This window comes from Physeter macrocephalus, chromosome 19 (assembly GCF_002837175.3).
Source record: "Physeter macrocephalus isolate SW-GA chromosome 19, ASM283717v5, whole genome shotgun sequence".
NCBI classification, from domain to species: domain Eukaryota; kingdom Metazoa; phylum Chordata; class Mammalia; order Artiodactyla; family Physeteridae; genus Physeter; species Physeter macrocephalus.
This window is the reverse complement of record NC_041232.1, coordinates 33,001,726-33,016,320: the sequence shown is the minus strand read 5'-3', so window position 1 is coordinate 33,016,320 and position 14,595 is coordinate 33,001,726. Positions and strand designations below refer to the sequence as shown.

At 34.4% G+C, this 14,595-nt stretch overlaps 1 protein-coding gene across 2 annotated transcripts in view; it reads left to right on the top strand.

Annotated features, from left to right (window-relative positions):
• Window positions 1–14,595, top strand: part of SMCHD1 (structural maintenance of chromosomes flexible hinge domain containing 1) — a 125,371-nt gene that overhangs the window by 48,697 nt on the left and 62,079 nt on the right. For both annotated transcript variants that reach the window (XM_007126742.4, XM_055080780.1), the window contains 6 exons: window positions 1,082–1,159; window positions 1,239–1,358; window positions 5,037–5,181; window positions 10,433–10,529; window positions 11,901–11,973; window positions 13,965–14,104. In XM_007126742.4, coding sequence (XP_007126804.1) covers window positions 1,082–1,159; window positions 1,239–1,358; window positions 5,037–5,181; window positions 10,433–10,529; window positions 11,901–11,973; window positions 13,965–14,104 — 653 coding nt within the window. The remainder of the gene's footprint in view (window positions 1–1,081; window positions 1,160–1,238; window positions 1,359–5,036; window positions 5,182–10,432; window positions 10,530–11,900; window positions 11,974–13,964; window positions 14,105–14,595) is intronic.

Below are 14,595 nucleotides of genomic sequence, written 5' to 3'. Positions count from 1 at the left end.
CTCCTTACCCCACCCCTCTAAGTGGTCACAAAGCACCGAGCTTATCTCCCTGTGCTTTGCGGCTGCTTCCCACTAGCTATCTTATTTTACATTTGGCAGTGTATATATGTCCATGCCACTCTCTAACTTTATCCCAGCTCCTTTCAGTGGGGAATGGCATTTAGAGGCCTGAGTGTTAGGATTGCTCATGGCCACTGGGTGAAATTGTTTCTAAGCTTTTTCAATTGATAGCTAAACATGAATATTTTTGGAAAAGAAAAAAAATGAATTAATATCGATATTCTCAGTTTTTATTTAACCACTTTGATTTTATCCTTTTATTTCATTTCTTTTCTGTTGAAAATCTTGATTCTTAACATTAACAGTTACTTACTGCTTTATCCTATAATATAGTTTCAAAATAGTGATACTTATAAAATTACTAATAGTACTATTAGATTAAATTTGACTTCTTTGAAGCGCTATTTGTCCTTAAAGTTTTTATATATTCTAAAGTTGAAGTCAGTTGAAATAATTTTTTTTAATTTTTTAATGTGGTCATATCACCCACCTACATTTTGGTTTTGCTTATGAATTGCTTTATTTCAATTCTATTTTGTGAATATTTTAAGTCATGTAATTCCAAAGTCAAAAATAAATAACAAGGAATATTTCAGAGAAGTGATATCATCCTTCTATTTGTTTTCTTTCTTCTACTTTAGGTCTTGCTTTTTTCTCTTAATAGAGCACTAGGTCTTAGAGATTACTCTATGTAAATAAAGTATGCTATTTTCCTCTTGAAGAAAACTTAAAGAAATGATTTTCAATATCAAAAGAAAATTATCTCTATATTCTTTTGTTTGTGCCAGTTAAGCTTATTTACAGATACATTTTTAAGAATTGAAATAAAGGAATTTTAATCAGCTGAATGATTAAATTTTCATTATGCTATTGACTTGAATAGGATAGCTTTAGATTTTTCAAGGTTTCAAAACTACCTTTAAAAGTGTATAGCAGGTAGACATTTGATGCCAGTGTGACATTTCTTATTCATGTTCTGTATTTAATTTCTCAAAATATAAAATTTTTTTCTTTTATTAAGCTCCAAGTGGAAATAAAGAAATCATTTCACATATTAGTCAACATGGAGGAAAATGGCCTTACTGGTTTAAAAAAATGGGTGAGTTATTATTCTGAATGTTAAAAATTATATCAGTAATACGATTACTTGAATTTTAATTTCTTCTTAATTTGTCCAGAAAATATTCAAAAGTTGGGGAATTATACATTGAAATTACAAGTTGTACTGAATGAAAGTAATGCAGACACTTATGCAGGAAGACCACTACCATCTAAAGCAATTAAATTTTCTGTCAAAGGTAAGCAAAACACCAATATGTAACTCTATATGCTAAAGGTGGCATTTTAAATCAAGAGGAAAATAGGTAATTTAATAAAAGATGTTCGACCAATTGTATAACTATCTTGGTCTTAGAATGGCTTTATAATTCTGCTTGATAATCATATTCCTTATAAACTTTTGAAAGCATCATTGTTTTCTAGCTTCCCTTGTTACTGGTAGAGTCTAAAGTTATTCTGATTCCTAACTTTTGCATGTTAAACACCCTCCACTCCCAATCCAACCGCCCCTATCCTCCCTCTTCCGCAATCCCCAGAAGTTTGGATAATTTTTTGTGTGTGGTGGTGGCGGGGGGGGGTCCCAATTTCTGAAATTTTAAATTCTAGGGATTTTTCTTGAGTTACTTTGATTTCCTACTCTGTTTTTTCTTTCTACAACATCTAGTGTTAAGACGTTGGACCTCTTGACTGGTGTACTAATAGTTTTTTCTGCTTTACATCTCTTGGTTTTATTTCTGTACTTTACAAGAGACTTCTTTAACATGATGTTTGACACTTTCTATTGAATTTTTCCTTTCTGCTATAATTTTTTTAGTTTCTGAAATATTGTCTGGTTATTCTCTTTTCAAAGTATTTTCTCCGACTTCATGGATTCAGTATCTTTATTAATTCTCTGAGGCTATTAATAATAGTGGCATTTTTTCTTGACGCTTTCAAACTTTATTCATAGCTTGTTTCCTCCATGTTGCTTTTTTTCACGCCTGCTCTGGGTCCTTCCTATTAGATGCTCTCTTACATTACTAGTTATTTGCACACATTTAAGAATAGAACATTCGAGAGTGTTTATTTCATTTGGGGAGATTATGATAAGAGAATTTTAGGTTTTTTTCTCTTTGGCTGTTCAGATTCCCCAGAGTGGAGTGTAAACACCTGGGTGCCAACATTTGGGGAGCCAGGCTGGGAAAGACTGTTAGAGGTTTCATATTCAGTATTTTTTTTTAACATGTTTATTGGAGTATAATTGCTTTACAGTGGTGTGTTAGTTTCTGCTGTATAACAAAGTGAATCAGCTGTACATATACATATATCCTCATATCTCTTCCCTCTTGCGTCTGCCTCCCACCCTCCCAATCCCACCCGTCTAGGTGGACACAAAGCACTGAGCTGATCTCCCTGTGCTATGCCCCTGCTTCCCACTAGCTATCTATTTTACATTTGGTAGTGTATATATGTCCATGTCACTCACTTTGTCCCAGCTTACCCTTCCCCCTCCCCGTGTACTCAAGTCCATTCTCTGTGTCTGTGTCTTTATTCCTGTCCTTCCCCTAGCTTCTTCAGAACCTTTTTTTTTTTTAAGATTCCATGTATATGTGTTAGCATACAGTATTTGTTTTTCCCTTTCTGACTTACTTCATTCTGTATGACAGACTCTAGGTCCATCCACCTCACGACAAATAACTCAATTTCGTTTCTTTTTATGGCTGAGTAATATTCCATTGTATATATGTGCCACATCTTCTTTATCCATTCCTCTGTCAGTGGACACTTAGGTTGCTTCCATGTCCTGGGTGTTTTAAATAGAGCTGCAGTGAACATTGTGGTATGTGACTCTTTTTGAATTATGGTTTTCTCAGGGTACATGCCCAGTAGTGGGATTGCTCATATTCAGTATTGATCTTTCACTTGATTTTCCTATTTTCAGTAAACTGTAATGCTTTCAGTAGTGCTGTGTCCCTTACTCCTTGGACCTACTCTTAACCTTTCCTGGAGAAGAAACCTTCCAGATGTTGCTGAAGATGAGGAAGGCAGTTGACTGGCTCTGTGTGTTGAGGGGTAGGGATCTGAGGAACTGTTTCTCAAACAAACTTGAACGGGTCTTCCTTTTTTATTTCAATTTCACTCCTACTTGATAGAGCCATTCTTGAGACTTTTGAATGTTATATAGTGTGAATTAAATTGGCTCCCTGCTTGCTTTGTTGATGATTGAGGATTTGATTTCTTGAGTCTTTCTGCTAAGTCAGTTATATATTGCCCATATATTCTTGCCCATATATTCTCCAGCTTTCAAATTCTGTTACTGTTGTCTTTTTTCTTGTTCATTGTTTTTGTAGGTTTAGGCCTCTTTAAAAAAATCTCTGTAGTGCCACATTTTTATGGGGTTTTAGAGAGCTGATTTAAGTGCCTGTGATTATCTTTCCTTCTCTAATCAGACGGCCACCTTGGGGAGTGTTCCTTTTTGTACATACAGATCTATCATGTTCTTTAAATACACCTGTGGAACATTCTACAGCATGGACATGCTGTAGTTTAGCAGTTTTCTTTGATGAACGTTTCAGGTGTTTCCAAGTTTTTGGCTGTTACAAATCAAATTTCTATACGGAAAAAAATTATGATGCTTTGTGTACAAGTGCTTGAATATCTCTAGAGTGGATACCAAGAAGTAGAATTGCCAAGCTGAAATGTGTGTGCTTTAACATTTTATATGTATTTACTGTCAAGTTGCCCTCCCAAAAGGTTTTGTACCCTCACCAACAGACTGAGGGTTCCTGTTTCCCTATGCTCATTCCTGGCTAACCTATATTGTAATATTTAGCCTAGTTGGTGGTTAAATTATTTATTAGGTTGTGTACCTCTTCTAGCCTTTATTGGACATTGTCATCTGTGAAAGTCTGTTCCTTTACTATGCCTATTTCATTTTATTTTTAATTTTTAAAAATTTATTTTATTTACTTTGGGCTGTGCTGGGTCTTTGCTGCTGCTGCGCATGGGCTTTCTCTAGTTGCAGCGAGCAAGGGCTACTCTTCATTGTGGTGCGCGGGCTTCTCATTGCAGTGGCTTCTCTCGTTGTGGAGCATGGGCTCTAGGCGTGCCGGCTTCAGTAGTTGTGGCACTTGGACTCAGCAGTCGTGGCTCACCGGCTCTAGAGCGCAGGCTCAGTAGTTGTGGCACACGGACTTAGTTGCTCTGCAGCATGTGGAATCTTCCCAGACCAGGGATCAAACCCATGTCCCCTGCATTGGCAGGCGGATTCTTAACCACTGCGCCACCAGGGAAGTGCCTACTATGCCTATTTTAATAGTGTAAAGCTGTAGTTCTCAAATTTAAGTTTTACCTGAATCACTTGCTGGGCTTATTAAAATGCAGACTGGTGGGCCTCACTCCTGGAGTTTCTGACTCAGTAGAATGATGTGAGCCCTTGAATTTGCATTTCTAATAATTTCCCAGGGGATGACTTGAAACTGTTATCTTTATAGGAAGTTTTAATGTATTGTGGATTTTAATCCTTTATTGCATATGTTGCAAGTATTTTCTCATATAGAGCTTCTCTATTAACTTTGTATCTAATAAAATATTTTAAACTTTATCAACTACATCGTTGTATAGCTATTGAGTATTGTGTTTTGCCTTAGTTTTTCCTACAATAAAATTATAAACATATTCCTTTATTATATTTGAAAATTTCATAGTTTAAAAACACATTTATCTCTATCTCTAGACTTTTATACATGGTGTGAGATAAAGTTCTAACTATTATTTTCACAGGTGGATTATAGATATAATTTATATAAACTTTGCACAGATTTAAAATGCCATCTTTATTGTAGTCTAATCTTCCATATATATAATGGATGTTTCTACCTACAATGAATCTTCTGACCGATGAATTTTCTTTTCATGTTTATTTTTTTTTTATTAAGAGGGTAAACCAGAGAAATTTTCATTTGGTCTTTTGGATCCTCCTTTTCGTGTTGGAGTCCCATTCAATATCCCTCTGGAGTTTCAGGATGAATTTGGTCATACTAGTCAACTATCAACTGATATTCAGCCAGTTTTTGAAGCAAGGTAATCTGAATTTTCATATTTGCTGAGTATTCACTTTTTTCTTTTTTTAGCTGAAATTATTTATGTTCGGTTAACTTCAGATTTATTATTTAAAATGCTTAGTGGATATTTTATGATACCTGGGGGATTTGTTTAGTCCCGGTCTATTCTCTGTGGCTGTATTGTCATACATACATTACCTCAATAAACTTTGTTTTGACTGAATTTACTGTTACAGTTGTTTGGGTGAGACTGATATAGTTCTGTCTTAGTCCATTTCTTTTTGCAAGTATGATATGACTTCTCCTGGCAATTCTATAAACCATACCATGTTTATTTTGTTGTTTGCTTAGAAATTATGGCCATTTAAACTTAGTGGTTACCTACTGGTAGGTTTTTAACCTGCTAATAAAATTTATTTTGGTTTGCTTTTAAAACCATAAAAATAAAGTTTACACTTTCCATGGAAATTTGGTCCTTCCTTAGAATTTGCGTTTACTTAATAGCTCTATAGAGTGATATGATTGGCTTATATTAAAAAATAGCCCTGAGAAACAGTGTGTCCAGTTATATAATTGAGGATGTTCATTGTTTTCCATTACCTTTTCTTGAGGTGCCTAGGAAGAAATTCTTGTTTTTCAAATTTCTGCCAAATTTGTCTTTTTGGAGACACTTTTTTTTTTTTGGCCGCACCGCATGACATGCAGGATCATACCCTAACCAGGGATTGAACCCCGTGCCCCCTGCAGCGGGAGCACAGTCTTAACCACTAGACTGCCAGGGAAGTCCCTGGGCCCACGTTTTAATGTATGCTTTCTTTTGCTATCGCTGTGTACTTTTTTCCCCTGTTGGTGGAATCGTTTACTCTTTTAATCATTTGACTATGTACTGTATTCCACGCATTTGCCAGCTGGAGATATAGAAGTGAATAAGAGCATAGTATTTGCCTTCTAGAAGCTCACAGACTAGTTTAGTGTCCAGATTTATACCATGGTTAAGTTCCTGAAAAACAAAACAGAGTTACAAAAAATATTGAAAATGAGTTTTTCTAAATGTTCTCTTAAGTTGCAAAAAGTGGTTCTTGTGCAAAAAGTGATTTTGACATATTATATTCATTTGAATATTAAACCATAATGGAAGAGCTGAATACTTAAGCATCTATGTGCTCAATAGAAAACACTGGAAGTAATGTCTAGTCACAAATGGAAAATACTTGTGCATTAGTTGACCCCTGTTTTCAATTATAACTTCCTTCTTATCCTTGATAGGACATACTTACACACAAAGTCTATCACACATACATACTGGTAATTAAGATTTGGGGCTTAAAAAAAAAATCTTGGTGGCCTGGCTATGTGAATTTACCTTCAGTAAAGTAAGATCATTGTCTGAGTGGGTTTATTTGTTTGTTTTTTTCTCAGTGTTAACTAAATTAAACAAAAAATCATTCACACATATAGCCTAAAGAATCAAATAGTTGGATGAGGCTTCTATAAAAAAAGAGTAGTTCCTCTTTAGTTCCCACCCACAATCGACTTCTCAGAACCACTTTCAGTTTTCTTACTTGAATGTTTTGGTACCTATTGCCACATATCTAAGTGTCTTTTATATTGTTACTTCTTGATTCTTCAGTTTTAAGCATTATCTCTTGATTTATGGAAGATGAGGACACACTCTCTTTTTGCCACTTACATTACAAATAAACCTTCCTATTCCCACATTCTTCAATAAAGTTGTATTCTGGCTTGATCAGTATTTAGTGCTTGCTTTATTATAATTATGTAAGTGCTAATTACTTTCTTCATTGCACAACTGTTGTTCTTTTTTTTCTTTGCTAAGTAACTCTGCCAGTTGTCTGGTCTCTTCTCAAGATGCTTGGTATATAGATAACCTATCAGTTTCATATTTTTTTCTCTGTTTATTTATTTTTGGCTGTATTGGGTCTTCATTGCTACGCGTGGGCTTTCTCTAGTTGCGGCAAGTGGGGGCTACTTTTCGTTTTGGTGCATGGGCTTCTTATTTTGGTGGCTTCTCTTGTTGTGGAGTATAGGCTCTAGGCGCGCGGGCTTCTGTAGTTGTGGTACGCAGGCTCAGTAGTTGTGGCTCACGGGCTCTAGAGTGCAGGCTCAGAGTTGTAGCACACGGGCTTAGTTGCTCCATGACATGTGGGATCTTCCCAGACCACGGCTCGAACCCACATCCCCTGCATTGGCAGGCGGATTCTTAACCACTGCGCCACCAGCAAAGTCCCTCAGTTTCATATTCTTGTAGACATCTTTCTTGGAACTTTGCCATGTGCTCTGGTCTGGATCAGTTGTTCTTAGGCTTGTTACATTTGTCCTTCTGTGATCTTCCTTCACCTTCATCCTGGGAATTCCCTTTGTCTTTTGTGTTGGGGAAATATCGTAAAAACAAAACCTACTGTCAAGCTAGAAAACTTCTTCACAAAGGTAGAAGAGAAAGAGAACAATTTTATGATTGAATAATCAGTAAACCAGAATGTGATTCTTATCACAATCTGATACAGATTGCAAGGAAGGAAATCTTACTCTGTTACATGGTTAAGTGAATATAATCTATCACATTAATGTTTTCAAGAAAAATTGCTAAGTTTCTTTATGACTGGGAGGAGAGTTTGCAATTTGGAGTCAATTGATCAGAAGTTAGACCCAGGAAACTGGGAGATAGGGGTTTACCTTTATTGATGATTAAATTTCGTAGAGTTGTTTTTCAGGTCTTTGAGGAAGCATTCCTGAATTTGTGAGATTGTTAAGTAGCTTATTTAGCATTTAACCTTCCCTGGGTGTCCAATTTTGAAAGAATCCCTTGTCCCTCACCTTCTATTGGAGCACATTATTCACTGGTTTCCTAAGAAAGGATTTACATGTAAGATAAAATTATTGCTCTGAAAATGTCTCTATTCTGCTTGATTGATTGAATTGAAAGTTGGACAATACTTCCCATCAAAATTATAAAAACATTGCTCCACTTTTGCCTTTTAGCTTCTACTGTTGCTGATAAATTTAAACTTGTTCTGATTAATTTTCCTTTTTACATTTCCTACGTTTTCTGTCTGGAAGCTTATAGGACCCACTTTTAATTCTCAACAGGGCAAAATTTTATAATGGTACATCTTTGTATAGGTCTCTTCATTATTTCAAGTACTTCATTTTCTACCTTCCATCATCACGGTTTTCTCTTTTTGGCGGGGGGAGGGGATCCTTCTTTATTTGATGATGTACCTTTGGGACTGGTTCTCTGATTTTCCTAATTTTTCCATTTTTCTTAATCTTTCTGTGTTTTTGTTTTACTTTTGGACAGACTTTCTCAATTTTATGTTTATATCTTTCCATTGAGTTTTTCCTTTTGCTGTATTTTTAATTTCCAAGTGTTCTTCCTGGTTCTCCGAATGTTCTTTTGTAGATTCTGTTCTTGTTTTATGAATATAATAATTTTTTTTTTTTTTGCTGATAAATAAATGGTAGTTTTTTTAAAAAGTTACCTACACTGATAATCTTTATTGTCTCCAAGTTAGTTGCTTTTTGTTTGTTGGATTTTGATCTCTTTCTTCATGTATCTGGTTAATCTTTGGTCATCTGCTTTTATATCTGATGGAGAACTAAAATGCACATAGGAGATCCTGAGAGTTTGGGAGAGGCTGTTGAGTGTGAACTCCACTACAGGATGATCTGTCTGTAACATTTTGTTGGGGGAAATCCTGTTGTATCTTGAGGTCTTTTTCTTGGGCTGGGTAGTTTGCTCAAAGAACAATCTTTAGTCTCTTGCCTGCAGGGGAATAATTTGGCTGTCCAAGTTCCTAGCCAGTCCAGGAGCAAGATTAGGGTAGGAATGGGAATGAAAAGGTCTCAGTATCCATATGCAGTCCATTCAGGATTACCCTTGTATTCTTTTTAGTATTTTACCCTTTCCTGCAACTTACTTTTTGTGCCCAGGTTCACAGATTGTCTGCTTAAACCTTTTCAGAGAATAATTTTCCAGTCATCTGCCAGAGGTGGAGAGGGGAGATCTAGGGATCGAAATTTTAATCACGCCCCCCCTTTTTTTTTTTTGGCCTTTCTTTTTTGGCCCTGCTTCTAGGGGTACCTAGTAACACTAGTTCCTTAATGGTACCTGGGAATTCTGTGGTATTATATTGGTTTTGAGCTTCTTCCATTGCTGTTTCACAGTTCAGTTTTCTTGGGACTATACTAGGTCATTTGCCACTTGTCTATCCTTTTTTCTAGCAGATAAGTTCTATTGTCCTTGTCTCTTCTTCCATACCTCCTTATATCTTTGCCTTTAAAAGTAAATAAAAGGAATCCCTTCGTTCTTATATTAGTGAGGCTTTAAGAGATAGTGAAAGTCGATGTCTGTGGTTAATGTCCATCTTTCTCAGGGAGTTTATTTTACCTTACATGCCTCCTTATAGCTTTTTTCAAACAAGCCATGTTATTTAATTTTTACAACTTATTCCGATAATATCTAAATATTTAATTTCATTCTTCAGAAAAATTACATCTTTTCTCCATCATGGTATATCTTTCCTCCTTTTTTTACCACCTTACCCCTTACAGAGTAAAATGTTGACACTGTAAGGATCTACAGGTGGTCAGAGGTGGTTTAGGAATCACGTTGCTCATGGTAGTAGATTAGAGGGTCTCAGTATACATTCTACCAAGGTTACATTAGCACAAGGCTGTACTTAATTATTTGGACTTTATCTAAAATTGCCATTCAGTTTAATAGGTGCCAGAAAGTCTCTAAAATCCCTGTGGGTGAAGGATTTGAAAGAATCCAGGGCAAAGTCTGAAGACATCCTTAAGCCTGACCGATTTGGATGTTTCATTTTCTTTGGCCTGTATAATATGGTCTAGCATTTGATTGTTTCCTACCTTGTGTCTTTACTCACTGCACGAATGGTATCACTTATTAATACTTGTTGGATCATTTTTCTTTGTAAAAATCTCATGGGAATTTGCTTCTGTTCATTTATTTCTCTCTTAAAAAAATACAATTTTATTAGAAAAATGAATTAAAAATGAGAATGTCATATGAGAAGACAAACACATTTGCAGCAGGAATTCCCTGGCGGTCCAGTGGCTAGGACTCTGTGCTCTCACTGCTGAGGGCCCGGGTTCAATCCCTGGTCAGGGAACTAAGATCCTGCAAGCCATGTGGCACAGCTAGAAAAAAAAAAAAAGAGAGAAAAGAACATTTGCAGCTTATGTGTAGGTAATGGAGGGAAAGTTAAAAAATAATTTATTTTTTCCAGTGGTTTATCTTTACATTATGAAGAAATAACCAATGGACCAAATTGTGTCATTCGAGGTGTTACAGCTAAGGGCCCTGTAAACTCTTGTCAAGGCAAGGTAAGCATTGTACATACATGTTATATTGCATGTTATTTCTTATATGGTAAAAATGAAATTGGAAATTTAAAATTGAATAACCTGTTTTTGTGACAAGATGACAGTAATGTCAGGTTCTTAGGAATTAATCAGGATCATGTCACCCGACATACCATTACCATTTACATCTCTGAGAAGACCAGCATATTTGCTGCTGTTGTTTGTTAAACGTTTATGAATTAAGTATTTTCAACTGTCTTCATTTTCATTCCAGTCTTTTTGCATTCAAAGCCATTTACAACAGTTATCTACTACTATGTTGCTTCTTTTTTCTCTGTAAGTTTTTCCATTTTTCAATATTTTTCTTAGAATAGGAACAAAAATATGAGAAACTTTAGCTCACTTCTTTAAAAGTATTGGGTTTGGTATTTGGATAAGGGAAGTGTTTTGGGGAGGAATAAGGTTAGAGATAGTAAAGACAAACTCTAATAAAGTAATTTTTCAGTTAAGTATATAAAGTAGCTAATAGATTAATATGACATGTGAACACTGTGGCTAATAACTTAAGTATTATGTTACTTTTTTTCCATTGTATCATTACCTTCAATATATATTTAAAAAATTTTCCCTATCAAAATAATGTTTAAAATAGAGCATGTGAGTTTAAGTACTGTATACTATACTGCATTGTATAACCAAATCAAATTAAAGAGCAAGTTCTGTACATCTTTCTGAATTAAGCTTTTTCTGGAAAAAGAACTTGAAATGCATGGAAAATTTGACTTTAGTAAGATAAACTTGCTAAAAAGATTTCTAGATTTTAAAAACCTTCTTATTTTGAAATAATTATGTTTTACAGAAGAGTTTCAGAGATGGTATAGAGAGTTCACATATACTTTTCACCCAGCTTCCTCTACTAACATCTTATACAACTATTATATATTTATCCAAACTAAGAAGTTAACATTGATATAATACTATTAACAAAACCCTGGGTTTTAACATTTCCCCAGTTTTTCCACTATTATTTTTCTATTCCAGGATCTAATCTAGAACACTACATTGTATTTAGATATGTCTAGATATTGGGTTCTTTCCATTTCACTACTTTCCACATTTTTTATAGTGCCCATCCTAATTCTGATAATTATTTAGAGGTTATGCCTTTTGAATTCAAAGATAGTATTATCTATAAAGAAGCAATATAAATCAGTTTTTTCACCTGTATCTCTTTCATACATATATATGATAATTTTAGTCAATATAAATTTGCTGAGTAGATTTCTATAATCGTATGAAAATGAAAAGCAAAAAGTAAATCAGAATTGAGGTGGTAAATTACTTAAGTATTTATTTAGGACTTGAATTTAATTAAAATAATTTTTTCAACAGAATTTTAATCTGAAGGTTATTCTTCCGGGTTTAAAAGAAGACTCACAGATTTTGAAAATTAGATTACTGCCAGGTAATATTACTTTAAGAAATATTCCTAATATTTACCTTTTAAATAATATTCTTATGATAAAATATAATGACACTTATAAAGGTGAAGTGTTTTTTGGTTTGGTTATGGTACAAGTCTTGAAAATACATTTGAATGACAAACATAGTGCTAACAGAAATGACCAGTTAAAAATAAAAGACAGGAAAACATGTAGAAAGACTTGAGTGAAGTTCTAAAAATAATCTTGGGAGAAAAATGTGAATATTGAAACTATGTTGGGGAACTATTCTTAAGGATATACTAATTAGACTTAGGTTAGAACTGGATCTGTCCTTTACTTTTTCTGATATAACTAAATATTTAATATTTTAAGAAGAAAAGTTTCTTATGCTTTTATGTTGTTAATTTGAATAATGATTTATCAACTTGAAAATGAAGTTGCAGTAAAGTTAGGGTAGAAAAAGCCAGCTAATTTGAGAATCAGTCTATTGTGGAGGTTCAAAGAGTATATTCTGGCATCGGCCCTTCTGCGTTTGAATCTAAGCTCTGACACTTACCAGTGAGGTACACTTGTTCTGTGCCTCAGTTTTCTGATGTGTAAAATGAGATAATATGTAATTCACAGGGTTTTTGTGAGGATTAAATGAGTTAATATGGGCAGCCCTTACTTTGCATGGTTTCGGTGGTAACTGAGTGGAGGATACACTTCCAATATGCATGAGTTCTCATTAACACAGTACTGTGCAGAGTGAGAAGTGCATATGCTGTACAACACCTAGAACAGGACTTGTTATGAAAGTTTTAGCTCTGATATTAACAATACTGTGATCATATCTTTGTCCATATATGATCTTTTGTACTGGTTTTAATGAAAAGAAACAAAATAGCTATTTCCTTTCACAAATTCCTGTAGTTTGAGCTTTCCCTGAGGCATGAATTGATTTAGAAGTAAAGATTGGCCCATTGGTAGAAGTATAAGAAAAAAATTGTTATGTGTTAATACTTACTTACCATGCTTTTAGTTTAAGAGGTTAGCTAAAACTTATGGATTACTCAAATCTACTCAAAGGAAATTCTTATTAACCAGATAGTTCTGTATTTTTTTAGAATTTGAGAGTGAAGGTGGTAAAGTAGGAAGTGGGACTGTGTAGTGATAATGGTCAAGAGGTTTCAAATTACAAAATTAGGATCTAACCTGAGTCTGCCATTTAGTAGCCATGTGACCTGGACAGAATACTTAATCTCTCTGGGTCCCGGTTTCCTCATCCATAAAATGGGGATAATAATATTACCTTCTTGATCAAGATCATTGTAAGGATTCTGAGAACAGAGTTGGCATATGGTAAAAACACATATTAACTGATATAACTTCTTTGTAAACTTGTGTTCCCAGTATTTAGCATAAATTGTATTTTAAAATATCAGTGTTTATAGGGCACATCAGGTCATCTTGCTGCAGAAGTATAAACCCTCTTTTATTAGTTTAGAGGAAACTTGTGGTGCAGCTTGCTTAGGATATCAAAGTGTTGTGGGCAGTCTAACAAGTAAGCTATCTGGTTATGTCATTATATGAACTGATCCTTTGAACAAAAGTGCCTGAGACAGGTATGTAGTGTGGCTGAGAAATCAGTCTCATTGTGTAAAGTTAAAAGTAGTAAATAAAAAAGTAGTTTAATAAACTTTTACTTTTATTCTTGAATACTTTTTCCAGGATCTTTTTAGTATTTCCCCTGTTTGGGTGATTTCTAACATGAGTTATCACCGTGTCTTAGCTTGTTACATAAAACTAAGTCTAGACATCAAACATTTTAATATATTTGAGACCACTCCCGTGATGTATAGAATATATGCATTTGGGGGATAGAAATGATTAAACATGGATATTTCTTTTTTCTCTCTTGGTATTATTTAAAAGATATTAAAACTTGAAATGTTAAAAGCTGTTTCTTTTGCTATTTTAACATTTCAGTTTTAGAAACTTGAATCTATTTTATTATATAATTTTCTGGTAGGTCCCCCTCATCGATTGAAAGTGAAACCTGATTCTGAAATTTTAGTTATAGAAAATGGAACAGCTTTCCCATTTCAGGTAGAAGTTTTGGATGAATCAGACAATATAACAGCACAACCAAAATTGATTGTTCATTGTAAGGTAAGCTGTTATAAGATAAGAATATGTAGATTTTGAGTCCCGTGGTACTAAATGGAAATCACTAAATCACTGTATCTTTTGGCTCCTTCATAGTAAGCCTTATATTGTATCTAGATTGTGTAATGATTATTCCATGGAGAAATTTGTGGGCTATCTCATTGTCGATAGTTTTCATCATCCCTAAGCCAGTAATGATGCCAGCTGTGCCAAGTATTGGATTACAGATTCCTCCCCTCTCCTTCCTTAGTCCATCCTCCTCATTTCAGATCAAGTATTTAATTTATGAGTAGGATGATGGAAATATCCTTTAGGATTGGGAATGGATGGATAAATGAATATGAGTAAAACAGCACAAAAAGGAAAGGAAAACCCAAATAGGTGGAGTTAAAAAAAGAAAGAATAATGGTTGAAGAAGTTGTTTTTTCTTCCAAAATCAACAAATTTTACCTAGAATTGTAGAAACTTACTCTTTTCATTCAGAAATTGTCTAG